The sequence below is a fragment of the Tachysurus vachellii genome, chromosome 9 (assembly GCF_030014155.1).
Source record: "Tachysurus vachellii isolate PV-2020 chromosome 9, HZAU_Pvac_v1, whole genome shotgun sequence".
In the NCBI taxonomy this organism is placed as follows: Eukaryota; Metazoa; Chordata; class Actinopteri; order Siluriformes; family Bagridae; genus Tachysurus; species Tachysurus vachellii.
In genome coordinates, this window is record NC_083468.1 from 18,234,535 (window position 1) to 18,259,538 (window position 25,004).

General features: G+C 39.9%; 2 protein-coding genes across 2 annotated transcripts; both read right to left on the bottom strand.

The window, feature by feature from the left end:
* Positions 1 to 190: 190 nt before the first annotated feature.
* On the bottom strand, positions 191 to 6,953 carry LOC132851112 (chitin synthase chs-2-like). Its single transcript, XM_060877748.1, has 19 exons — positions 6,922 to 6,953; positions 6,645 to 6,786; positions 6,373 to 6,561; positions 5,215 to 6,257; positions 5,111 to 5,123; positions 4,866 to 4,957; positions 4,601 to 4,775; positions 4,402 to 4,509; positions 4,062 to 4,203; positions 3,641 to 3,841; positions 3,032 to 3,316; positions 2,758 to 2,937; positions 2,192 to 2,585; positions 1,776 to 1,810; positions 1,631 to 1,656; positions 1,458 to 1,568; positions 1,130 to 1,347; positions 552 to 618; positions 191 to 449 (listed from the first exon to the last, which is right to left on the bottom strand). Exons 1-19 carry the CDS (start codon positions 6,951 to 6,953, stop codon positions 330 to 332), a joined length of 3,573 nt encoding a protein of 1,190 aa, XP_060733731.1. The 3' UTR covers positions 191 to 329.
* Positions 6,954 to 15,678: 8,725 nt separating this feature from the next.
* LOC132851304 (chitin synthase chs-2-like) lies at positions 15,679 to 24,628 on the bottom strand. Its single transcript, XM_060878064.1, has 18 exons — positions 24,489 to 24,628; positions 24,217 to 24,405; positions 23,059 to 24,101; positions 22,878 to 22,967; positions 22,643 to 22,801; positions 22,378 to 22,552; positions 22,179 to 22,286; positions 21,839 to 21,980; positions 21,418 to 21,618; positions 20,809 to 21,093; positions 20,535 to 20,714; positions 19,963 to 20,362; positions 19,644 to 19,678; positions 19,466 to 19,530; positions 19,269 to 19,379; positions 18,962 to 19,179; positions 17,915 to 18,002; positions 15,679 to 17,818 (listed from the first exon to the last, which is right to left on the bottom strand). Exons 1-18 carry the CDS (start codon positions 24,549 to 24,551, stop codon positions 17,708 to 17,710), a joined length of 3,663 nt encoding a protein of 1,220 aa, XP_060734047.1. The 5' UTR covers positions 24,552 to 24,628; the 3' UTR covers positions 15,679 to 17,707.
* Positions 24,629 to 25,004: the final 376 nt, after the last annotated feature.

Here is a 25,004-nt window from a genome sequence, read left to right on the forward strand (position 1 = left end):
TATAGCATCACTGATTTTTTTAATGATTAAAATAATTGTTTTTATTTTCTCTATTGATAAACATCTTGTATAGGTTTGTGCAAGTTAGGACATAGTTTTTGTATTTTAGGCAGAACAATAAGGTTTGTGTGCCATCATTTAAATGAAATAAACTGAGTAATGTCCTCATTAAATGTCCTGAAATGTGCTGAGTAATTTAAAGGATAAAGCATAATACAGCAGCTGCTTAGCATAAACATGGATTTGAGCATGCGTTTCATTTCATACTTCAAAAACGTTCTTTCAGTGGCAAAATAAATATTCACAGTGATCCAGGGCAAGAAGGTCCTTCAGTTGTGGTAATTTCTGTCTTGAGATCTTATCCTAAAGTTGCTTGTGTCAGCTTCAGTAGTAATAGACATTTCCATCCCTGGAAAAGATTGAACACTGGGTTCCAAAGTTGCAGGAACCTAAATAAAAATGACAATTATTTTAATAATTACTTTATTATATTTATTAAATGCTGATGTGGAACTGATGAACTGCTTTTTTTAAGTCACTTGAAAAAATACCTTTTTCCGATAGTAGGACTTTATCTCAGTGTCAATATAGGACACAAAATGAATTAATGTGTAGATTCTGGAAAAAAAAACCAGAAATTGTGTAATTGCTGTGTAGACTGACACAATTATTAGGCTTAGATTATGTGGCCCATCTGCTGTACATGGTTTGTTCCTATGGAAACAATAACATAAGAACAAACTCTAATGCATACCCGTTATAAATTACTGTGCTCTAGACAGTCGCACTACGTTATCACACTGTCCTCTAAGACATAACAAAACCAAAAAAACTTTACTTTGTGCTTTATTACTGTGACCTTATCAGATGCTTCTAGCTTTAATATATAGTAGGAAGCTTGAACTAATCGGTGTATAAAAGTGCAAAAGAGCAGAGACATCCTGTCTTAAAAGGTAGGACAAGTTGTCAAAATGCCTGCACTACTTTAGAGCTCCTGTTAGACTAAAGTAATCAATAATAACTCAAGAATTCAGCATGACAGCATGAATTCAATCAATTGAGAATTCTCCCTCTCTCTCTCTCTCTCTCTCTTAATATATGGTTATACTGGATAAAGCAAGTCAGTTACCTGTGGTAAAGCATTGCAAGAAACTGCACAATAAGGAGCAATGCAAAGCTCAGGAGAAACATTAGTGATATTGGATCAACAGAAAATGTTTCATTCCAAGAAGTAGTTCCATTTGGATACATTTTTGGAATAGGCAGTGTGACAGGCTGGCCGATGGCTTGGAGAAACAAGGTAGCCATCAACCAAAGAGCATTGCAGATGAAGAAGACAAATGTCACCTAAAAATAAAAAGTAATGATCCATTATCAGCCTTCATTTTAGCTACAGGTCAAATTCACCTTTAGCATGTTGTATATCAGATGTAACCTCATACTCTATACAGTCTGACCTTGTTTCTAAGGTCTTTGAGCTCTTCTGCGACTTTTTCCTGTTGCTCTTTGTTCTCTTTAAGAGGTTCCAAATATAGTGTCTGCAGCTCTTTCCAGAACACAGTTTCATCCTAGAACGGAGGGTAAAAATATGTAGAATAGGATTAAGTAAGTACAATAAAGTACAATGACATTTTCCTTGCAGGTCTTCAATCCAGCCTTTATTTATCCGATGAAATAGAAATGGAAAAAATTATTATTATTAACCATGAGATCTCATTATTTTGTAGTATACAGTATATACATATAAAAATGTAATAGCCATGCACAACACTTACTTTTAGGAATTTGTAATGTGAGGCATTCATGTGATCTACTAAAAGACAAAATATGCCAAAAGATTTTAGCCAATGATACAGTAGATTATAATCATGAGCGACTGATTTAGATATTATTTTAAAATGAAGGTTATCGACTGAGGAAGGTGAATCATAAAATTTAAAATACTCTTAAATTTCTTAACAAAATGTAAAATACTCTTAAAATACTCTTAATTTCTTAAAATACTCTTTTAGGAAAGTAAACTGGCTAGTAAGAAAGTGTTAGAATAATATATAAACTGAAATGCTGATATTGTTTCTCATGAACTGATGAACTCTAATAAAGTAAATAAAGAAAAGTAAGCAATAAAAGGTTTGCCATGCAGTATTGCCAGTTAAGATAAGTAGCAAAAATAATAGCAAGATTTTTTTACCTCTTTTCAGAATCAGTGTGGATCTTAAGATCTTGCTCCTCTGACACTACAGAGCTCAGCAGTGGCTCAATTTCAATTGTATCATCACTGGTATTCCAGCAGGGGCATTTACAGCATGCTGCCTGTTTGACCCTCCTCTTTATGGCGCTCACTGCTACAGTTTCCACTTTGCCCCCAGTCTCTCGTGTCCCCCATGAGACATTGTTCATATTCACGATGGAGTAAATAGAAAGCAGGAGATAGCCACTGGGTATACAGAGGAAATAGAGAACCCCATAGATGAGCAGAGAAAGCTCCTGAGGGTGAAGAGCTGCTGTGATGAGGTACAGTAGAGTCATGCTAATCAGAAACAGGCCACTGGGGGTCATAAATGTCTCATTCTTCACTATGTCTCCTAAGAAAAACAGTACAGAAAAGGTTGGGGTCAGATTAATTTCCGGCTTGTTTCTCTTTTTCACAAATATATATTCATTAAAATATAAAATGGTCAGATATATGATTTTTATTTGACATTCTTTAAATTTTACCTCTATAACTATTTTAATTTTCAAGGACAACAATATTACCTATGATTGAGAGAATAGTTCCAGTCATGAGGAACGCATACAAAACACTCATGACTGCTGCTATCTGGATTTGGGTGTCAGCTTTCAGCTTGAAGCACAGTGCCAGGTAGATTGTTGGAGGCACCGTGGCTGCAATGAGAGCAACCTCTTGATCCATATTTACTATGAAATTAAAGCTTCCTGTAAGAGACATTACAAATGTCAAGGACTTTTAAACACAAAAGAGAAGCAACAATATTGGCTACTTTTAGGTTTTTCAAACAAATCTATTCACCTGCTATCATCAGGCAGATGGTGGCAGGGCCCAGAATGGACGCACCCATGCTGATGACCTGATAAACGATGTAAGGTTTAGAGATAGAGCTGTTCCTCTGAGCGGTCAAGCCCCCAGAGCCGAGCAGATCGATGGTGTTGGCCATGGTGGAGGGCCCCCAGCGCCGCCGCTGGTTGTAGAACTCTTTGAAGTCCTGTGGTGCGTTAGTGTAGGCGTCTGACGCAGCATTATACTCCACCCGCCAACCCTGCTGTACTAAGAGAGTGCAGAGCCAGCGGTCCTCTCCTGGAATCACACAATAGTGCGAGATCAAATTTTTTACTGCCCATGAGCCCATGAGGCATTAGGTTAATTTGATATTCATATAATTACTGTTTTCAATGTAATATTGAAAGGTATTCAAAAAAAATGCAGTGGTGCTGTCATTATTACAGAAGTCATAAACATTCTTTATGCATTCCTAATACTGGAATTAACCATGTCAGTTTCTAATAAAAAAAAAGAAGAAGCATTATTTGCATGTATAATGCATGGAATTAGCTCAATCAGGATTTAGCATTAAAAATGAATTCCTGCTGAATGTGGGAAAAGATATGCATGAGCTAATACCTTGGTCGTACTGTACATGGTGAATGGCTTCTGTTGGTTTGGTGGTGTATCTCTTCATGACGTTATCGTCCATGAGGGCAGCACCTCTGAAGAGACTAAAGCAACCAGGGCTACAGAGCACACAGCCAAACACATGCTCTGCTGTCTTCTGCAGCCAGTGGCCCACTGCATACTCAAATTTCTGATACCACACCATGGGCCCTTAATACACAATTTGAATAGGGATAAATGTAAGTGCCTTAAATAGCTCTCATGTAGTGGTACATGGTATCAGCACGTTAATGATATCAACACATATTCACATATTTTATTTAATGAAATTAACGGACTTAATGAAAATTGACACAAAATTCTGTTATGGAGGAAAGACATGAGATTTGAAAAGCACGAGCTTGAACTAAAAACAAGCTGCTCATCATACCTGTGCCAGTGGGGTGAATCCGGCCACACGCAGCTCCCACCTCTGGGTAGAGTTTAAGTCTGTCAATTAGTAACATCACAGCAGAGGGCTGGAAATCTGTGTCTCCATCCAGAGCCAAGATGTATGTGTTCTCTTTCTCTTTCTGATTCAGAAAAAGACTGATTAATAAATCTATATACAAGACATTTTCTTTAAGACCTGTTTATGGGCAACAATTTGTTATTTAATGTTCTGGGTGTTGACTTGGAAAGTTCCAAGTCTTTGGGTAATTCTGATTCAGGTTAAATAAAGTATCATAAGTTGTCCTGGAAGGACTATTGATCCTATGCCAGCTCCTTACCTTTAGATGTTCCCTCAGTTCATCTACTGAGGGATGTCCATCCTTCTCAAACATCTTCAGGTACTTGCCATTAAGTCTCCAGCCAAGTAGGTAGTATAAGTACATGATCTATTTGGAGAAGATTGTATTCACCAAACTTTTGATCTTACAGTAAACGATTGGAGTTTATTGACACCTCTTTAATTGCGTTGGATCTTACCTGGGACCATCTCTTTTTGTGTCGAATCAGCTGTTTGTCCTTGAGGTGAACCATCATTATGTTGCCTTTAGGAAGTGTGTATTCCAGACGACCTCCATATGGTGTGCTGATGATCTTCTGCTGAGGGAGGCAGGGCTTCTTCTTGAATATACATGGGTCATCCTCACAAAAAATTCTAAAACATAACCAAGCATGTACTGCTTTATTTTTCCTCATCTCTGTAATTTGTTAAATTGGATAGAATAGGTCATGTGATAAAGCTTACGTGTAAACCTCTTTGACTACTTCCACTAGGGTCTCAGCATATTCGTTTACATGTCGCACTTTGCCATTCTTTTCGGACGGAATTTGTCGAGCCTGTTCACAAAATCTTTTTTTTAGTGAAAACTATTTTATATCAAACACATTACCATTTATATGTGACTCAAATTACCTGAACATTGAGATGAGAATTTTAATCATTTCATCATACGTCTCATGCCACATTGTTGCACACAAATAGACTGATACCGGGCCTTTTGACCTAAAGAGAAGCACAGCAGTGTTTATACTTTTTCAGCATTTCACACTATTATCAGTCAGTATATTGTACATAATGTTTTCTCAATATATACCTTTTATCCTTGTTATTCTCCCTGGCCACAAAACGTGTGTTAAGCAACAAGGACTGTTCTAGAAATGCTCCCTCATACATCTGCTTCACAAACAGATCATGAGTTCTCTCGATGCGCTGGATCTTCAGAAACCAAATGTAACCAGTGCTTAGCATGAATCCCAGCCACCAGCTAAAGGCACACAGGGCAAGAACCACCAATCCTTCAACATTCATTTCTGACACAATACGGCGTGTGGAAAGTGTGTGCCTGATGTCGGTAATCAATGAACAGAGTGGAATAATACTGTAAGTCTGGTTATACAACTGCTCACTTGTAGAAAGATTACTATTTGAATTAGGGCAATGAACAATAGGGGCAAACAGACCAATAAACAGTAGCATGACAGCGACAGAGGACAAGTACATGGGCACAATAAAACAACGACGCAGGGCATGTATCTTGCAAGCCACCACTACAAACCAGCGGCACATTGCAGAAGAAACAATCTGGACTGCCATCAATCCAAAGACTGTCCTATTCACACTTGTAGGGATCAAGTTTAGAGGAACATTATATACAACAACAGCTGCAGTGACCAGGACTTTCACCACACTGGACAGAATGCAAACCACATTCTGGGAACTGGCTATTTTCTCGGAAATGTCTTCCAAAAATGGAAACAGACTGCTGTAGTTCTCCCACCAGTTCAATGAAACGAAAACTGTTCCTACAATGGCCAGACACACAGCTGTTTTAACTTGAAAGGAGTTTTCTTCTATTACTAAGTAGTTTATTATGAAGAGGATGTAGCCCAGAATAATGAAGATGATGGAAGCAATTGTTCTGAGCCACTTTCCACATTCCACTTTGCAGGACATTGGTTGGAATGATTCGCTTTCTCTTTTACATCTGGCACGGAATTGATCGACCACCTGGAAGACTGCTGACAGGATGCTCACACTGTTCAAGATCATCACATTAGTGATAATGTCAAAATATGGCATGGCCATCACTGTCAGTACCACCTCACCAAATGACACCAAAAACTCAACAAAGATCACCTAGAGGACAGATAAACACATCCATTATAGATACCTGCTTTGTCTGGTCACTAAATAACTGTACCATTATTAGTTATAGTAGTTTAGCTTATTTGGTCCTAATAAATAAACTTACCCACATGACTGTTTCCTTGGATGGTTTAATTGCACTTTTGAAAATAAATTTCCATAGACTCTTGAGCAGAAGCAAAATATTTGGTCCAACCAGCATACAGCCGATACTCAGCAGAGCACTCGCTTTTTGCTCTTCAGGTACACTCTTAGTGACATTGTTTCCAAGTGTTACCAAAATAAGAAACGATGACTGCACAAAAAAGAATGATAATGTTAAAGGATATTCCTTAAGATTAACATGTCAGGTTTTTTAAAGTAAACAACAAAACTTACCTTACTCACTAATGAAAGAGCAAACACAAGGATAGCAACCACACAACAACAGTACCATTTCATAAACCTGAATCGTTTCTTGGGTTTTTGCTTTTGTTCATCTTGAATATCTGGAAGTTGTCTGCATGCATCCCATGCCTGTCTGTTTATGAGAATAAGAATAAAGAATAAAACCTCTGAGTATTACTAGCAGTAATAACGATATCAGCAAAGCATTTTCATTCAGAAAAGGGCGATAAAAACTCCTATTTCATATAATGAAATCCATCTCAGATACCTGTATTTATTTTCTCTGTGCTCCTCTTCCATAGTGAAGCTTGGCAGGGCTGTGAAAACTGTCTAATGATCAAGTCTCTCAGTGAGAGCTTTTAAATGCTGATGGAGGATATTCTCACTAATCCTCAAGCTGTTTAGATGTAGATGACAATAGCACAATTGCATGTTTACCTGAAAGAAGTATGAGGAAGAAGGAAGAGAAAATGGGGGGGGGGGGAACGCCTTAAATATATATTTAGGGTCTTATCATAAAATGATATAGCACTTTCACTTTGTTTCTCATATGACTTCCTTTTTTGTGCATTTAGAGAGTAACATTATGCATAATAATGTTCAAAATTACTCTCAAAAAGAAATAACCTTCTTGCAGTATTTCTCTTATATCACGTTTGTACACAGATTTGAAACCATTAAGTGTGACTGATATACAAAGAGTTTACAGGAAATATACTTAAAGTGCTGTATGATCAAATGATTAGCCCAAAATTGAAAATATGGAATAAATAAATAAGGTGGCCAGTTAATACTCTTTTGGGGTTGATGGGAACCTCTGTTCTACAGTTTTCTATGGAAAAGGAAATTTACTAAAGTTACCTGATATCCTTTGTTTGAAGTAAGTGAAATGTATTACCAAGGAAGGTAATCACTGTTCATGATTCTATTCATTAGTCTATTCCTTTTCCTAGTAATTTGTCAGACTTTAGAACGAAGGACTCTTTTTGGACACTAAACCTTTTAGTTACTAGGAAAAAAAGAGAATAGAATCAATAATGCAGGGTATCATTACCTTTGCATTTCTTTTTTTCTTGATTACCCTCTTTGATTACCTTCCTTGGAAACCATTAATTTCTTACTTCAGATATACGATTTCAGTTAACTGGAATAAAGATCCTGTTACAAAGAAAATTTGAGGCAAACTATAGAACAGAGGTTCCCGATCCCCATCAACCCCAAATGAGCATGAATTTTCTGCAACCCTAAACCTTTTGGCCACCCTATTTGTTTATTCCATATTTATAATTTAGGGGTAACTATTTGAACATTTTATCATAGAGTACTTAGAGTATTTTTCCTCTATATCCCTTTGCATTTTTGTCACTTTGAATGCTTAACTCTGTACAGGATTTGAGCGGCCTGCAAAGCTAGTCTGACAAGTCCTTTAAGAAACTGATGAAGCTTGAACTGCTGCATCAACTTTAGTGCAGCTGGAGTTAAGGCTCCAGTCAAGGCCATCCGGACCACTCATGGAAGTGTTGGTTCCTTGAGAAGTTTTATTTGGAGCTTTGAGAGAATCTACCCTGCATTGAAACTTTGAATTGAAACAATTGATCACAATTAAAACAATTACACAAAACAAAACAAAAGGATAAAAAGGAAGAGTGGTGGCTCTGAGGACATGACAACTTACCCATGTTGTCTTACAAAGCAGAATGAGCCTGTTTGACAAATGTAAGCTGGAAAACCCCAAGTGATATGCATAGAAATGGCCAAAGATTGATTGCAATGAAAATTAAAACTTAGAAAAAGAAAATGTCAAAAGTAGAATATAATGGTGTTTAGAAGAGTCACAAATCTTCAAAGAGAAAAACAGGTGGGGTGTTTCTGCTGAGAAATTTTGGTTTAAGTCATCATTTGAAGATAAGTGAAAAGAATAAATAGACTGAAGCTTTGATTCAGAGGTTGTTTTGATGATCAATTGAGCAGATCAATTCTTGTAAACAGCACTGATTAAAATAATGTTACGGTTCAGCCCGGACCTTTGGCCATGTGCTTCTGTTTATGTTCTGTGTCACATGTCTGCCCCGCCATCGATCTGCATTTTATTTGGTGAGAGATGTCGCTCCACTTCCTGTTCCCAGAGGAGGATGTCGCCTCACTTCTGTTCCGCGGAGAAAGTCACCATCCCGATTTTGCCCTTTTTTTTTGGTGCCCTGCACCTGTTCCGGTGGGGGAGGTCACTCCACTTCCGGTTCCCCAAGGAGGACGTTGCCTCTCTTCTGTTCCGGGGGGTGTTGCAGGCTCCTGGCGGAGGATCTTTCCCGCCCTCCCTTCATCCCATTCTGGTCTTTGAGACATGGTCTGGCCGCGATGTGTCGGGGGTTGTGCTCAGCCCTTCTGCTCAGCTGTGGACGTCGCTCGGCCCTTCAGCTCGGCTGTGGACGTCGCTCAGCCCTACTGCTCGGCTGTGGATGTCGCTCAGCCCTACTGCTCGGCTGTGGATGTCGCTCAGCCCTACTGCTCGGCTGTGGATGTCACTCAGCCCTACTGCTCGGCTGTGGATGTCGCTCAGCTCTACTGCTCGGCTGTGGATGTCGCTCAGCCCTACTGCTCGGGTGTGGATTTGCTCGGCCCTCTCTGGCTGCCTCGCTGTGTGCCTTGCTCCCCACATCGGCCTCGCTGTGTGCCTAACCGTGCCGCGTTGCCAATGGCAGGGTGGAATCATTGTCAGTGTACCCTCGTCCTTTGTGCTGTTTAGTTGTCATCATTGTTCCTGTACAGTGTATTAATATTTATTAAACCCTATTTATTTAAAGCTATTCTGCGTATCTGGGTCTGTCTTCCTCCTCCCGGTGTGACAAATAAGACCTTGTATTTGCATTTATCCAGTCTGCATAATTCTTCATCTTCTTTACTTTAAATCCTGCTCGATTCAGCTAGTTCGGTCAGTGTGGTGTTTGAGTCAGATACAGTACGTTTTTAGATCATCCTTGGATTAAATTTTTAACCACACTATCAATCAATCAATCAATCTATCTATCTATCTATCTATCTATCTATCTATCTATCTATCTATCTATACACAATATGTACAGTTGCAAAAACCCCCAAAGATTTTAAGGATTTATCGATTAAACTTTTTCAAAGAACAAGATTCTGCTTTGGATGACTATTTTATGAGTTGAGTGATACATAAAATCAACACAGAAAATGCATGATGTAGTATTTGTGTGTAACAGGATATTTTGTTGTGATGTGTTAAGCCATGTCACAATTCTTCAACCCCTATATAATAGTGTTGTTTTTAAAGCTTTCTTACAGTTTTTATGGTCTGAAGTGGAGTTTAAACTGTCATGTCCCGTTTCAACATAGCACCTCACTCCTCACTCCAGTCCTGAGTTTTGATTCCACCTCTCTCCTCAGCAGAAGCACAACTCACTTGTTCCCTATTTTCTCTGCTTATTACTTCCTGTATTTATAGCCTTGTTCTACTTCTTCTTTCAGCTCTTCATTGGATTATTGTGTTTCTCGTCATTTTTTCTGCTTAGCTTTTGCCTCTTTATGGTTTTCCTATTTTCTTATCTCTTTTTCCCCTCTGGATTTTTGCCTCTGTCCCAGGTGCCTGAACTTTGTTATGTTTAGGGCTGGTTTTCCTTTTGTTAACTGTTGTGCATTCTGTTGCCATGTTTATGGACTTATTTGCCTTTTGGAGATTTTGGATTTTTTCTTGGCGCCTCTAGTAGTCTATCGCCTGACTTTTTTTTTTCTCATGGATTACTTCCCAGCCATTTATTTTCTGTGGAGACGTTTACTGAATTATCATCATGTATATTCCCTCTCTGTTGCCCTTTGCCTTGTCTTCTGGACTATGGTGTGGCTGTGTTCATTTAATTCCAAACCTTGTCATTCCCCACTGAAAGGTCTAAGGTAGCATTCATCATCACCCTCCTCTCTGGTAGGGCACAGGAGTGACATACAGCTCTATGGTATGCGTGTTCACCCTGTTGCACTGACTTGGCATTGTTAACCATTGAGATGGTCCAAGTGCTAAATCACTCCAACACTGGAGGACAGTCTGTTGGGCAGATTCTCCAACCATGTCAGGTTTCACTACATGTATTACTATGCCACTGAGTTTTTTTACACTGCTGCTTTGTGTGGCTGGGACAATTGTGCCTTGTGCGATGCCTTTTTTAGTGGTCTGGACGATGCCATCAAGGATGAACTTGTCTCAAGGGATCTGCCTGACTGATCTCATGTATGATCTCATGGACCTTGCTGGTCGCATACACCACTGTCTCCGGCAACGGATGAGGACATACTCCTCCAGAGGACCGCTCTCACATCTCCCATGAGGAGCACCAATGTAGGCTCAGGGAAAGGGCATGCTTCTATTGTGGCAAATGTGGCCACTTTTGCCAGAGCTGTCCTTTAAAACGAAAACACCCCCTAGTGTGGTTAAGTCACTCATTGTCTCTTGAGCTGCCCAAAACCTTATCTGTGTCTCTATGATGGCCGGACTCAGGATACCTTCTATTACCCTACAATGTTTTCTCCCTGTTCGAGCTCCTAATGGCAGCAGCCTGGAACCGAATTCCCTTTTCCCGATTTTCCACACCACCTCTGATTTGTTTTTAGCAAGTCTCAAGCTGTCTTCCTGCTACCACATCTCCCTTATGACTGTGCGATTGATCTCTTCCCTCATACCACCCCTCCGAGAGGCTGTCTGTATTCCTTGTCTGGACCTGAGACAGATGCCATGAGAAAATACATCTTTGAATTGCTCAGTGCCGGCATAATTTGACCTTCCTTCTCCTCGGCAAGAGCAGGGTCCTTCTTTGTTGAAAAGAAGGATAAGTCTCTCTGGCCCTGTATTGATTATAGTTGCCTGAATGAAATTTATATTAAGAATCTGTCCCTCATGACCTCTGCCTTTAAACTCTAACAGGGGGCCTGTATTTTTACTGGACCTCAGGAACGTGTAATACTTGGTCCGTATTAAGGAGGGGGACGACTGGAAAATGGTCTTTTAACGCCCTATCAGGTAACCATGAATATCTGGTGGTTCCTTTTGGATTAACCAATACACCTGCAGTCTGCAAGGCCCTCATTAATGATGTTCTTAGGGTCCACAATGTTTTTATTTTCACCTATCTTAATGACACCTATCTCCTGATGTTCTCTCATTCATTCAAAGATCATCTGTCTCATGTCTGGCAGTTTCTTCAAAGACTGCTTGAATATAAGCTTTATGGTAAGGTTGAAAAATGTGAATTTTTCTTGGGTTCAGGATCTTCCCTTCCAAAAGTTGAAATGGAACCCTCTAAACCCACAGCAGTCTTGGATTGGGCCACACCCAACTCACATCAAGCCCTCCAGTGGTCTTTTTTTTTATCGAAGGTTTATCAGGATCTATAGTTCTGTGGCTGCCCCTCTCACAGCCTTCACCTCCACCAAGCTACCCTTCCTGTGGAATAGTCAAGCCACAAGAGCCTTCTCCAATTTAAAACACAGATTTTCCTCTTCCCCATCCTTACTATCCCTGATACTTTGCTACAGTTTTCCATCAAGGTTAATGCTTCTGAAAATGTTGTGGGGGCCATCCTCTCAAAGAGTAATCCCCAAGACAACAAGCTACATCCATGTGCCTTTTTTTCTCACTGTCACACACCCACCGAGCTTAACTACCACATTGGGGATTGTGAACTCCTTGCCATCTAGCTGGCTTTGGAAGAATGGAGGCATTGGTTGGAAGGAGCCCAACACCTTTTTCTGCCCTGAAACGACCACAGTATCCTTGAGTATCTCAAAACAGCCAAGAGACCCGCTAGTCTTTATTTTTCTTTAGGTTCAGTTCTACCATCCCTTATGGCCCTGGTTCCAAGAACATTAAACCTGATGCCCTCTCACAACTGTTTGCTTCTTCCTCAGGCACCCTCACCCATGGAAACCAACGTAAACACTGAGTGCCTAGTAGTGGCCATTGTTCTTAACATTGAAGAGAGGTTCAGTGAAGCCCTGGATCATGAGCCTACATTTACATTTACAGCATTTGGCAGACGCCCTTATCCAGAGCGACATACGTAAGTGCTTAAATCTCTAACATTGGATACATTAATGCTGGCTCACTAGGTTACATACTTAAGATACCATGAGTTTAAAACATTGTTTTTTTTTTTTTTTTTTTTAAAAAGTTGATAGGGAAAGAAGTGTTAGTTGAAGTGTTTTCTGAATAAGTAGGTCTTAAACCGCCATTTGAACCACCATACGTAGCCTAGTCCCAACAGTGTTCCCTGTTATTGCCTTTTTGCACCCATTTCCATGCATCCTGTAGTTCTAGAACCACAAGGAACATCAAAAGTCATCTAGAATATACCAGGAGGAATTTGGAAAAGACTACAGAGTTTTGGGAGACAGTTCTTTTGGACTAATGAAACCAAATTGGGTCTGTTCGGACATATGGACCAATGGTATGTCTGACATTTGAAAGGGCGGGCTTATGACCAGAAGAATACTATCCCCATGGTCATTGATGATGTGGGGCTGTTTTTCTGTGGCAGGAACTGGCAATCTTGATTGTGTACCTGGCATCATGGATTCTCAGGAATACCAGGCCATTTTAAAAAGGAACGCCTTCTTTTGACAAACCAAGCCTTGGTGATCATTGGACTTTCCAGCAAGGCAGTGATCCCAAGCACACCTCCAAGTCAACCAAAGCTTGGTTGAAAAAAACTCCTGGAACATCCTGGAGTGGCCTTCTCAGTCACCGGATTTAAATCCGATTCAAAATCTTTGGTGAGATTTAAAAAAGGCAGTTGCAGCACAGAAGCCATCAAACATCACTGATCTAGAGGTTTTGCACATGAAGAATGGGGAAAGATTCTGATTCGAGAGGTGTAAGAAGCTCATTAGTACATACTGAAAACGTTTGCTAAAAGTTATAAAAGCTACAGGATGCTCCACAAAGTACTGAATCTGGAGGTTGAATAATACTGCACATGCAACAACAAAATAACTGAAAATAAAAAATAACTGAAATAAGGATCAAAAAATATTTTTTGTTGTTTAGTGAGTTTCTTTGTCATTTATTGTCATTATCCATTCATTGACATCAATGTAATGTCTTTTGAGGTGAGGGGGTTGAACATTTCTGATTGCAACTGTATATTTTTACTCTATTATTGTACTCTTGTTTTATCCAACTTTTTTCTTCAGCCATGGATAATGTCAAGTACTATGATATTGTGGAATGATACTTTCATTCCTTCATTGGCTTCATGACTGGGCTAGTCCCAAGCTTCTGGTTGTGTAATATGGATTGGCATGGTAACATAAGACATTTTAAGCTTTAAAAACACAAAGCAAAAACATGGTTACAGAGAAGACGTGTTTATTCTAAAAAGAAAATAAATAGGAATATAGAAATTCACATTCTGGTGTTTTCTACATGTTCAAGTGATCAGCAAGACATTTCATTATGAGATAGAACTGTTACGTCCCATATTATTATTTGTTTTTTTGTAATGGTATTTTGTTTTTGTTTTCTTCCCTTTCACTTTCTTTGTCTTAACTTTTGTTTTAGCAGGGTGATGCGGGTACCTGCGTGGTCAATTTGTGTTTGCCAATCACCGTGACGCGTGGTGACGACAACGCATGGATTCACCAATGAGGGCGCTCTACTTGATGATTAAAGCGCACACCTGTGCCGGAGGCGGGAGTTCTCTGGCACGCCACATATTCTTTTGTTGTTTGGTGGTTGACTCGCGTGATTGTTTTGCCCTGTAACATCCTTGTGTTAATTTTTGTTAGTTAAGTCTGTGTTCTTTGATAAGTCAGTGTTCATGGCTCATTTGATCTTGTCTCTCTGGTGTTTCTTGCCGGTTATCTGGGTGATAAAATGACATTACTAAACGGGGAAAGAGATAAAGAACAGGTAAGATACCACGTGATACAGTATGCATGTGCCACACTGAGTCATCAATTGTTGTATAGAACACTAGTTTAGTGACACGTGCCACTCTCTGTATTTTTGGTTTTAGTAAGTGTAGTATATTTAGGGCAACTTGGACGCTGAAGATTTTTCTTTTTGTTCAATATAGAGGATTTATTTTGGTGAATACTGATGGTTGAGTTAGATTAGAAGTTTCGTTTCCTGTTTAGTAAGATTGGTTATGTTTTGTTTCTTTCTTTGATTTGGCACTGTCTTGTCAGAGCCGATCCTGACCTCCCTGGGGCCCTAAGCAAAATTCTGCTTAGGGGCCCTCCTACCTGACCCGTGAGCCATGTAAACCATGTAAATTTGCCACACAGCTAATTTAGCTAGTCAGATAGAGACTAGAGATAGAATCATATCAAGTTAACTTTACTGTTATTTGCTCTTGCTGACATCAAACTTGAAGAGAACACAAGTTTACCTGATTGCTGTTCTCGCATTTCACTCTCATTTTGTTTCTTTTTTCTCTTTTCATGGCCAGATGGATAGCTCCGCTTCATATTGTCATCTACACAATAAAAATTAACATGCGCTGTAAAATGAGGCAGGGGGAGTCGGGGCCTTGCGTAATTTGCGGGGCCCTATTCAACTTGCGTAATGAGCGTATAGGGCCGATTGGCTCTGGGTCTTGTTCTTTTCTCTTGTCCCCGTTCTTTTGTGAATTATTTTTGGTTTGGTTAATGAATGTATATAATTATTTACATACATTTACAAATAATATTTTTGGATTTGTTGGATATGGGTTCACTAAAATAAACAAAAACATATATGATGAGGGCCAAGCGAGCTTCAGCCCGGGTGGTTGCAGAGGCAAAAACTCAGGTCTGGGAGGAGTTCGGTGAGGCCATGGAGAAGGACTATCGGTTGGCCTCGAAGAAATTCTGGCAAACCGTCCGGCGCCTCAGGAGGGGGAAGCAGTGCCCTGCTCACACTGTTTACAGTGGGAGTGGGAATCTGCTGACTTCGACTGGGGACATTCTTGGACGGTGGAAGGAGTACTTCGAGGATCTCCTCAACCCCACCGACATGTCTTCCACTGAGGAAGCAGAGGCAGAGGGCTCGGTTGAGGACTCGTCGATCCCCCAAGCTGAGGTCACTGAGGTGGTTGAGAAGCTCCTCAGTGGCAAGGCACCGGGGGTGGATGAGATCCGCCCTGAGTACCTCAAGTCTCTGGATGTTGTGGGGCTGTCTTGGTTGACGGTTGGGGACAGTGCCTCTGGACTGGCAGACTGGGGTGGTGGTCCCTCTGTTTAAGAAGGGGGACCAGAGGGTGTGTTCCAACTACAGGGGGATCACACTCCTCAGCCTCCCCGGAAAAGTCTATGCCAGGGTACTGGAGAGAAGAATTCGTCCGATAGTCGAACCTCGGATTAGGAGGAACAATGCAGGTTTCGTCTCGGTCGTGGAACACTGGACCATCTCTATACCCTCACCAGGTTGCTGAAGGGTTCATGGGAGTTTGCCCAACCAGTCCACATGTGCTTTGTGGATCTGGAGAAGGCATTCGACTGTGTCCCTCGTGGTGATCTGTGGGGGGTGCTCTGAGAGTATGGGGTCCGGGGCCCTCTGCTAAGGGCTGTCCGGTCCCTATATGACCGGCGCAGGAGTTTGGTTCGCATTGCCGGCAGTAAGTCAGACTTGTTCCCGGTGCATGTTGGACTCCGGCAGGGCTGCCCTTTGTCACCGGTCCTGTTCATTATTTATATGGACAGGATTTCTAGGCGCAGTCGGGGGCCGGAGGGAGTCCACGGACCACCGGAGGGAGTTTGGGGACCACGGGATTTCGTCTCTGCTTTTTGCAGATGATGTTGTCCTGTTAGCTTCTTCAAATCAGGACCTTCAGCGTGCACTGGGACGGTTTGCAGCCGAGTGTGAAGCGGCGGGGATGAGAATCAGCACCTCCAAGTCCGAGGCCATGGTTCTCAGCCGGAAAAGGGTGGCTTGCCCCCTTCAGGTTGGTGGAAAGCTCCTGCCTCAAGTGGAGGAGTTTAAGTATCTTGGGGTCTTGTTCACGAGTGAGGGAAGGATGGAGCGGGAGATTGACAGGCGGATTGGTGTATCTTCTGCAGTGATGCGGTCGATATACCGGTCTGTTGTGGTATTTACCAGTCGATCTACGTTCCTACCCTCACCTATGGTCATGAGCTTTGGGTCATGACAGAAAGGACAAGATCCCGCATACAGGCGGCTGAAATGAGTTTCCTCAGCAAGGTAGCTGGGCGCTCCCTTAGAGATAGGGTGAGGAGCTCGGTCACTCGGGAGGAGCTCAGAGTAGAGCCGCTGCTCCTCCACATCGAGAGGAGTCAGCTGAGGTGGCTCGGGCATCTCTTCCGGATGCTTCCTGGACGCCTCCCTGGGGAGGTGTTCTGGGCATGTCCAACCGGGAGGAGGCCCCGGGGAAGACCTAGGACACGCTGGAGGGACTATGTCTCTCGGCTGGCCTGGGAACGCCTCGGTATTCCCCCAGAGGAGCTGGAGGAAGTGTCTGGGGAGAGGGAAGTCTGGGTGTCCCTGCTCAGACTGCTGCCCCCGCGACCCGGCCCCGGATAAGCGGTAGAAGATGGATGGATGGATGGATATATGATGTTTCTAATTATTTTCCAGTACACGTTCAGTGTTTTAATGTTGCACCGTTTCCCTAGACAACTAAAAAAAGGGTTTGTAACATTAACAAAATCATGAATCAATCAATAAATAAGAAGCAAGTATTAAATACCAATGGTCAATAATGGTGGTATTTGTTACCATGACATACTGGTGTATGTGTTAACCTTAAGATTTGCTACACCACAATGTGTGAAGAGGACACAGTGTGTAAAAGAGCTACAGTCTGTTGCTTTTATGAGGCAGATGAGATGTTGTCTGCCAACAGCACAACCAACCAGAGACACCATGCAATGGATTTCAAGTGTAACTAGAAGTCTAGTATATTTATAGCACATAGGTGCAACCATACATTGTAGGAGCATCTGTTTATTGGATTTTATTCTAAATAAAATTATTTCATCTACTGTAATGCATTGAACAGACAGAGTGTCCTTCAACTGAGTTAAGCATGGTTTCTTGTTTTGACATCTTATAATAAAGTTGCTTTAAAGATCTCTTCTGTAGCAGCTGGGATCTCTTCATATGAAGCCATTTCCAGTGGTGTGCTAGACTTAATCTTAGCTTCTGAAGATTTAGGAACCTGTACAAAAAAAACATAAACATATTTTCCTGTTTTTTTTACTCATATTTGTTGGAATTTTTTATAATACTCAGTGTAAATTCTAAAAAAAAATACCATTTTTTCATGACTGGGTACAGTTGATTTCCTAACAGTTTCAATCTCAGTGCCAAGGTAGGCCACAAAGTGGATTAATGTGTAGATTCTGAAAAACAACAACAACAACCAAATAAGAAAACATACCATGGATCATACAACTGCACTAAATCTATTTACAGCCAGACTGATGTCACAGTCATATAATCTCATTTTGTGATTCATAATTTTATTTGTCAACTTTCTTAACCTCTTGTTATTCAGGGGAGGAGGTACTTTTTCTGCCTGACCGTGATGGAGTTGCATTATGAACATAATCATTACATGAACTAGAACCTGTCAAAAATATGCTGCAGGCTGTTAACATTGCATAGGATCCATTATTTAATAAAGCAACGCAAATGCAAAATGCCCATAGTACATCCACCCAAGTGACTGGGCATTTCCACAATTTACAAATTACATTAAAGAGCTTGTATGCATGTATTTGAGCTGTGACCTGAAAAATAATGTTTGCTATTTTGTAAACTATATCAGAAATCTAGAGGCAAATTTGCTCTAACAAGGAGATAATGCCCATAAGACAAGCAAAATGTACTTTAAGAAGCACCATAAAGGAGCGTTACTCTAAAAACTGCTTCACCAACTGAGTAGAAGTGATACTGCAAGCATACTATTTTTCATTGTCAATTATATTATGTATTCAAACAAGACAAGTATTTAATTTCAGTGCTAATTTTTGTTGTTTTTTTTTACAGGAAGAAAAACATCGTTCAGAATGACTTGGATCGCCTGACATTGCTAGCATTAAATCTAGCAGTAAATGAAAACATCCCTAATTTAATAATAATAATAATAAAAAAAAAAGATATATATATATATAATAGTAGTAACAAAAATATATATATATAAAATAATAATAAATATAATAATAATAATAATAATAATAATAATAATAATGTGCATATCTGAATTAATTTTGGGAGTGTAAGCCATACATTTTATGTTTTACTTATGTGCAATATATGTCAAATATTTTATACAAACTGTTAAAATAGATTTTGTTACCTGTGATAAAGCATGGCTAAAAATTGCATAAGTAAGAGCAAGGCAAAGCTCAGAAGAAACATCAGTGATATTGGATCAACAGAAAATGTTTCGCCTTTTGCAACAGTCCCATTTGGATATATCTTTGGAATAGCCAAGGCCACAGGCTGGCCAATAGCTTGGAGGAACAAGGTGGCTATCAACCAAAGAGCATTGCAGATGAAGAAGACAAATGTCACCTAAATAAAAAAAATCTTACAAAATCATTTGCAATTCTTCATTTTGCTTTGAATATTTTATGATGTCTGCATACTCTATACAATCTGACCTTGTTTCTAAGCTCTTTGAGGTCTTCAGCGACTTTTTCCTGTTGCTCTTTGTTCTCTTTAAGAGGTTCTAAATACTGTTTTTGCAGATCTTTCCAAAACTCAGTTTCATCCTGGACCATCAGGAGAAAAATATGTAAAATATAGTCCAAGATACAATATTACATTTTTGCAGATTTACTAAAAGGATAAATTCTACCTCTGAGAGTATGTCCTGGTGAAGTGGAAAGTCATGAAATTTTCCTTGCAGATCTTCAATCCAGCCTTTATGTTTAAATACAATTGGGGAAAAACATGATCATCCTTGATAATGTGCAATATAAATTATTATATTTAAATATTTTTTCATTAGAACTACTACAAATATTGACACTTACTTCTAGGAGTTTGTAATGTGAAGTATTTATTTGAACTGTGAATAGATTTAAACAAAAAACATAGTGTTGATAGATAAATAATACACATAGATATTGTAACACATGGTGGTGGTAAACAGGTAGATTGCCAGAAAGTATGATCCTGATATTGTACATAAATATGTGGACTAGATAGTGATTATAACCATATATAACTGAAAATGTTTTATATACTGTCATAATTTATTTATTTATCTTAAGATCATTTCAAAGTACACATTCTGATGGGAGTAGAAAATAGTAACTATAATTTAAATTTTTTTTTTTTTTTTTTTTTTACCTTTCATTTTCTTCAGAATCAGTGTGGATCTTAAGATCTTGCTCCTCTGACACTACAGAGCTCAGCAGTGGCTCAATTTCAATTGTATCATCACTGGTATTCCAGCAGGGGTATTTACAGCATGCTGCCTGTTTGACCCTCCTCTTTATGGCGCTCACTGCTACAGTTTCCACTTTGCCCCCAGTCTCTCGTGTCCCCCATGAGACATTGTTCATATTCACGATGGAGTAAATAGAAAGCAGGAGATAGCCACTGGGTATACAGAGGAAATAGAGAACCCCATAGATGAGCAGAGAAAGCTCCTGAGGGTGAAGAGCTGCTGTGATGAGGTACAGTAGAGTCATGCTAATCAGAAACAGGCCACTGGGGGTCATAAATGTCTCATTCTTCACTATGTCTCCTAAGAAAAACAGTACAGAAAAGGTTGGGGTCAGATTAATTTCCGGCTTGTTTCTCTTTTTCACAAATATATATTCATTAAAATATAAAATGGTCAGATATATGATTTTTATTTGACATTCTTTAAATTTTACCTCTATAACTATTTTAATTTTCAAGGACAACAATATTACCTATGATTGAGAGAATAGTTCCAGTCATGAGGAACGCATACAAAACACTCATGACTGCTGCTATCTGGATTTGGGTGTCAGCTTTCAGCTTGAAGCACAGTGCCAGGTAGATTGTTGGAGGCACCGTGGCTGCAATCAGAGCAACCTTTTGATCCATATTTACTATGAAATTAAAGCTTCCTGTAAGAGACATTACAAATGTCAAGGACTTTTAAACACAAAAGAGAAGCAACAATATTGGCTACTTTTAGGTTTTTCAAACAAATCTATTCACCTGCTATCATCAGGCAGATGGTGGCAGGGCCCAGAATGGACGCACCCATGCTGATGACCTGATAAACGATGTAAGGTTTAGAGATAGAGCTGTTCCTCTGAGCGGTCAAGCCCCCAGAGCCGAGCAGATCGATGGTGTTGGCCATAGTGGAGGGCCCCCAGTGCCGCCGCTGGTTGTAGAACTCTTTGAAGTCCTGTGGTGCGTTAGTGTAGGCGTCTGACGCAGCATTATACTCCACCCGCCAACCCTGCTGTACTAAGAGAGTGCAGAGCCAGCGGTCCTCTCCTGGAATCACACAATAGTGCGAGATCAAATTTTTTACTGCCCATGAGCCCATAAGGCATTAGGTTAATTTGATATTCATATAATTACTGTTTTCAATGTAATATTGAAAGGTATTCAAAAAAAATGCAGTGGTGCTGTCATTATTACAGAAGTCATAAACATTCTTTATGCATTCCTAATACTGGAATTAACCATGTCAGTTTCTAATAAAAAAAAAGAAGAAGCATTATTTGCATGTATAATGTATGGAATTAGCTCAATCAGGATTTAGCATTAAAAATGAATTCCTGCTGAATGTGGGAAAAGATATGCATGAGCTAATACCTTGGTCGTACTGTACATGGTGAATGGCTTCTGTTGGTTTGGTGGTGTATCTCTTCATGACGTTATCGTCCATGAGGGCAGCACCTCTGAAGAGACTAAAGCAACCAGGGCTACAGAGCACACAGCCAAACACATGCTCTGCTGTCTTCTGCAGCCAGTGGCCCACTGCATACTCAAATTTCTGATACCACACCATGGGCCCTTAATACACAATTTGAATAGGGATAAATGTAAGTGCCTTAAATAGCTCTCTTGTAGTGGTACATGGTATCAGCACGTTAATGATATCAACACATATTCACATATTTTATTTAATGAAATTAACGGACTTAATGAAAATTGACACAAAATTCTGTTATGGAGGAAAGACATGAGATTTGAAAAGCACAAGCTTGAACTAAAAACAAGCTGCTCATCATACCTGTGCCAGTGGGGTGAATCCGGCCACACGCAGCTCCCACCTCTGGGTAGAGTTTAAGTCTGTCAATCAGTAACATCACAGCAGAGGGCTGGAAATCTGTGTCTCCATCCAGAGCCAAGATGTATGTGTTCTCTTTCTCTTTCTGATTCAGAAAAAGACTGATTAATAAATCTATATACAAGACATTTTCTTTAAGACCTGTTTATGGGCAACAATTTGTTATTTAATGTTCTGGGTGTTGACTTGGAAAGTTCCAAGTCTTTGGGTAATTCTGATTCAGGTTAAATAAAGTATCATAAGTTGTCCTGGAAGGACTATTGATCCTATGCCAGCTCCTTACCTTTAGATGTTCCCTCAGTTCATCTACTGAGGGATGTCCATCCTTCTCAAACATCTTCAGGTACTTGCCATTAAGTCTCCAGCCAAGTAGGTAGTATAAGTACATGATCTATTTGGAGAAGATTGTATTCACCAAACTTTTGATCTTACAGTAAACGATTGGAGTTTATTGACACCTCTTTAACTGCGTTGGATCTTACCTGGGACCATCTCTTTTTGTGTCGAATCAGCTGTTTGTCCTTGAGGTGAACCATCATTATGTTGCCTTTAGGAAGTGTGTATTCCAGACGACCTCCATATGGTGTGCTGATGATCTTCTGCTGAGGGAGGCAGGGCTTCTTCTTGAATATACATGGGTCATCCTCACAAAAAATTCTAAAACATAACCAAGCATGTACTGCTTTATTTTTCCTCATCTCTGTAATTTGTTAAATTGGATAGAATAGGTCATGTGATAAAGCTTACGTGTAAACCTCTTTGACTACTTCCACTAGGGTCTCAGCATATTCGTTTACATGTCGCACTTTGCCATTCTGCACATCCTTAAAAGCATCGTCAAAGTAAATATGGAACTCGAAGAAAGCATCATTGTAGTTATTGATTTTCAGACGGAATTTGTCGAGCCTGTTCACAAAATCTTTTTTTTAGTGAAAACTATTTTATATCAAACACATTACCATTTATATGTGACTCAAATTACCTGAACATTGAGATGAGAATTTTAATCATTTCATCATACGTCTCATGCCACATTGTTGCACACAAATAGACTGATACCGGGCCTTTTGACCTAAAGAGAAGCACAGCAGTGTTTATACTTTTTCAGCATTTCACACTATTATCAGTCAGTATATTGTACATAATGTTTTGTCAATATATACCTTTCATCCTTCTTTTTCTCCCTGGCCACAAAACGTGTGTTAAGCAACAAGGACTGTTCTAGAAATGCTCCCTCATACATCTGCTTCACAAACAGATCATGAGTTCTCTCGATGCGCTGGATCTTCAGAAACCAAATGTAACCAGTGCTTAGCATGAATCCCAGCCACCAGCTAAAGGCACACAGGGCAAGAACCACCAATCCTTCAACATTCATTTCTGACACAATACGGCGTGTGGAAAGTGTGTGCCTGATGTCGGTAATCAATGAACAGAGTGGAATAATACTGTAAGTCTGGTTATACAACTGCTCACTTGTAGAAAGATTACTATTTGAATTAGGGCAATGAACAATAGGGGCAAACAGACCAATAAACAGTAGCATGACAGCGACAGAGGACAAGTACATGGGCACAATAAAACAACGACGCAGGGCATGTATCTTGCAAGCCACCACTACAAACCAGCGGCACATTGCAGAAGAAACAATCTGGACTGCCATCAATCCAAAGACTGTCCTATTCACACTTGTAGGGATCAAGTTTAGAGGAACATTATATACAACAACAGCTGCAGTGACCAGGACTTTCACCACACTGGACAGAATGCAAACCACATTCTGGGAACTGGCTATTTTCTCGGAAATGTCTTCCAAAAATGGAAACAGACTGCTGTAGTTCTCCCACCAGTTCAATGAAACGAAAACTGTTCCTACAATGGCCAGACACACAGCTGTTTTAACTTGAAAGGAGTTTTCTTCTATTACTAAGTAGTTTATTATGAAGAGGATGTAGCCCAGAATAATGAAGATGATGGAAGCAATTGTTCTGAGCCACTTTCCACATTCCACTTTGCAGGACATTGGTTGGAATGATTCGCTTTCTCTTTTACATCTGGCACGGAATTGATCGACCACCTGGAAGACTGCTGACAGGATGCTCACACTGTTCAAGATCATCACATTAGTGATAATGTCAAAATATGGCATGGCCATCACTGTCAGTACCACCTCACCAAATGACACCAAAAACTCAACAAAGATCACCTAGAGGACAGATAAACACATCCATTATAGATACCTGCTTTGTCTGGTCACTAAATAACTGTACCATTATTAGTTATAGTAGTTTAGCTTATTTGGTCCTAATAAATAAACTTACCCACATGACTGTTTCCTTGGATGGTTTAATTGCACTTTTGAAAATAAATTTCCATAGACTCTTGAGCAGAAGCAAAATATTTGGTCCAACCAGCATACAGCCGATACTCAGCAGAGCACTCGCTTTTTGCTCTTCAGGTACACTCTTAGTGACATTGTTTCCAAGTGTTACCAAAATAAGAAACGATGACTGCACAAAAAAGAATGATAATGTTAAAGGATATTCCTTAAGATTAACATGTCAGGTTTTTTAAAGTAAACAACAAAACTTACCTTACTCACTAATGAAAGAGCAAACACAAGGATAGCAACCACACAACAACAGTACCATTTCATAAACCTGAATCGTTTCTTGGGTTTTTGCTTTTGTTCATCTTGAATATCTGGAAGTTGTCTGCATGCATCCCATGCCTGTCTGTTTATGAGAATAAGAATAAAGAATAAAACCTATGAGTATTACTAGCAGTAATAACGATATCAGCAAAGCATTTTCATTCAGAAAAGGGCGATAAAAACTCCTATTTCATATAATGAAATCCATCTCAGATACCTGTATTTATTTTCTCTGTGCTCCTCTTCCATAGTGAAGCTTGGCAGGGCTGTGAAAACTGTCTAATGATCAAGTCTCTCAGTGAGAGCTTTTAAATGCTGATGGAGGATATTCTCACTAATCCTCAAGCTGTTTAGATGTAGATGACAATAGCACAATTGCATGTTTACCTGAAAGAAGTATGAGGAAGAAGGAAGAGAAAATGGGGGGGGGGGGGGAACGCCTTAAATATATATTTA

Excerpts from the sequence above, each read along its gene's own strand:
- LOC132851112 (XM_060877748.1), bottom strand. The coding sequence starts at position 6,953 with ATGGAAGAGGAGCACAGAGAAAATAAATACAG. Across the intron at positions 6,258-6,372 it reads CCAAGGAAACAGTCATGTGG|GTGATCTTTGTTGAGTTTTT; the intron begins GTAAGTTTATTT and ends TCTGTCCTCTAG. Across the intron at positions 2,938-3,031 it reads CATCTGCCTGATGATAGCAG|GAAGCTTTAATTTCATAGTA; the intron begins GTGAATAGATTT and ends TGTCTCTTACAG.
- LOC132851304 (XM_060878064.1), bottom strand. The coding sequence starts at position 24,551 with ATGAAATGGTACTGTTGTTGTGTGGTTGCTATCCTTGTGTTTGCTCTT. Across the intron at positions 24,406-24,488 it reads CTCTTTCATTAGTGAGTAAG|TCATCGTTTCTTATTTTGGT; the intron begins GTAAGTTTTGTT and ends TTTTTTGTGCAG. Across the intron at positions 19,531-19,643 it reads CACATTACAAACTCCTAGAA|GCTGGATTGAAGATCTGCAA; the intron begins GTAAGTGTCAAT and ends TTAAACATAAAG.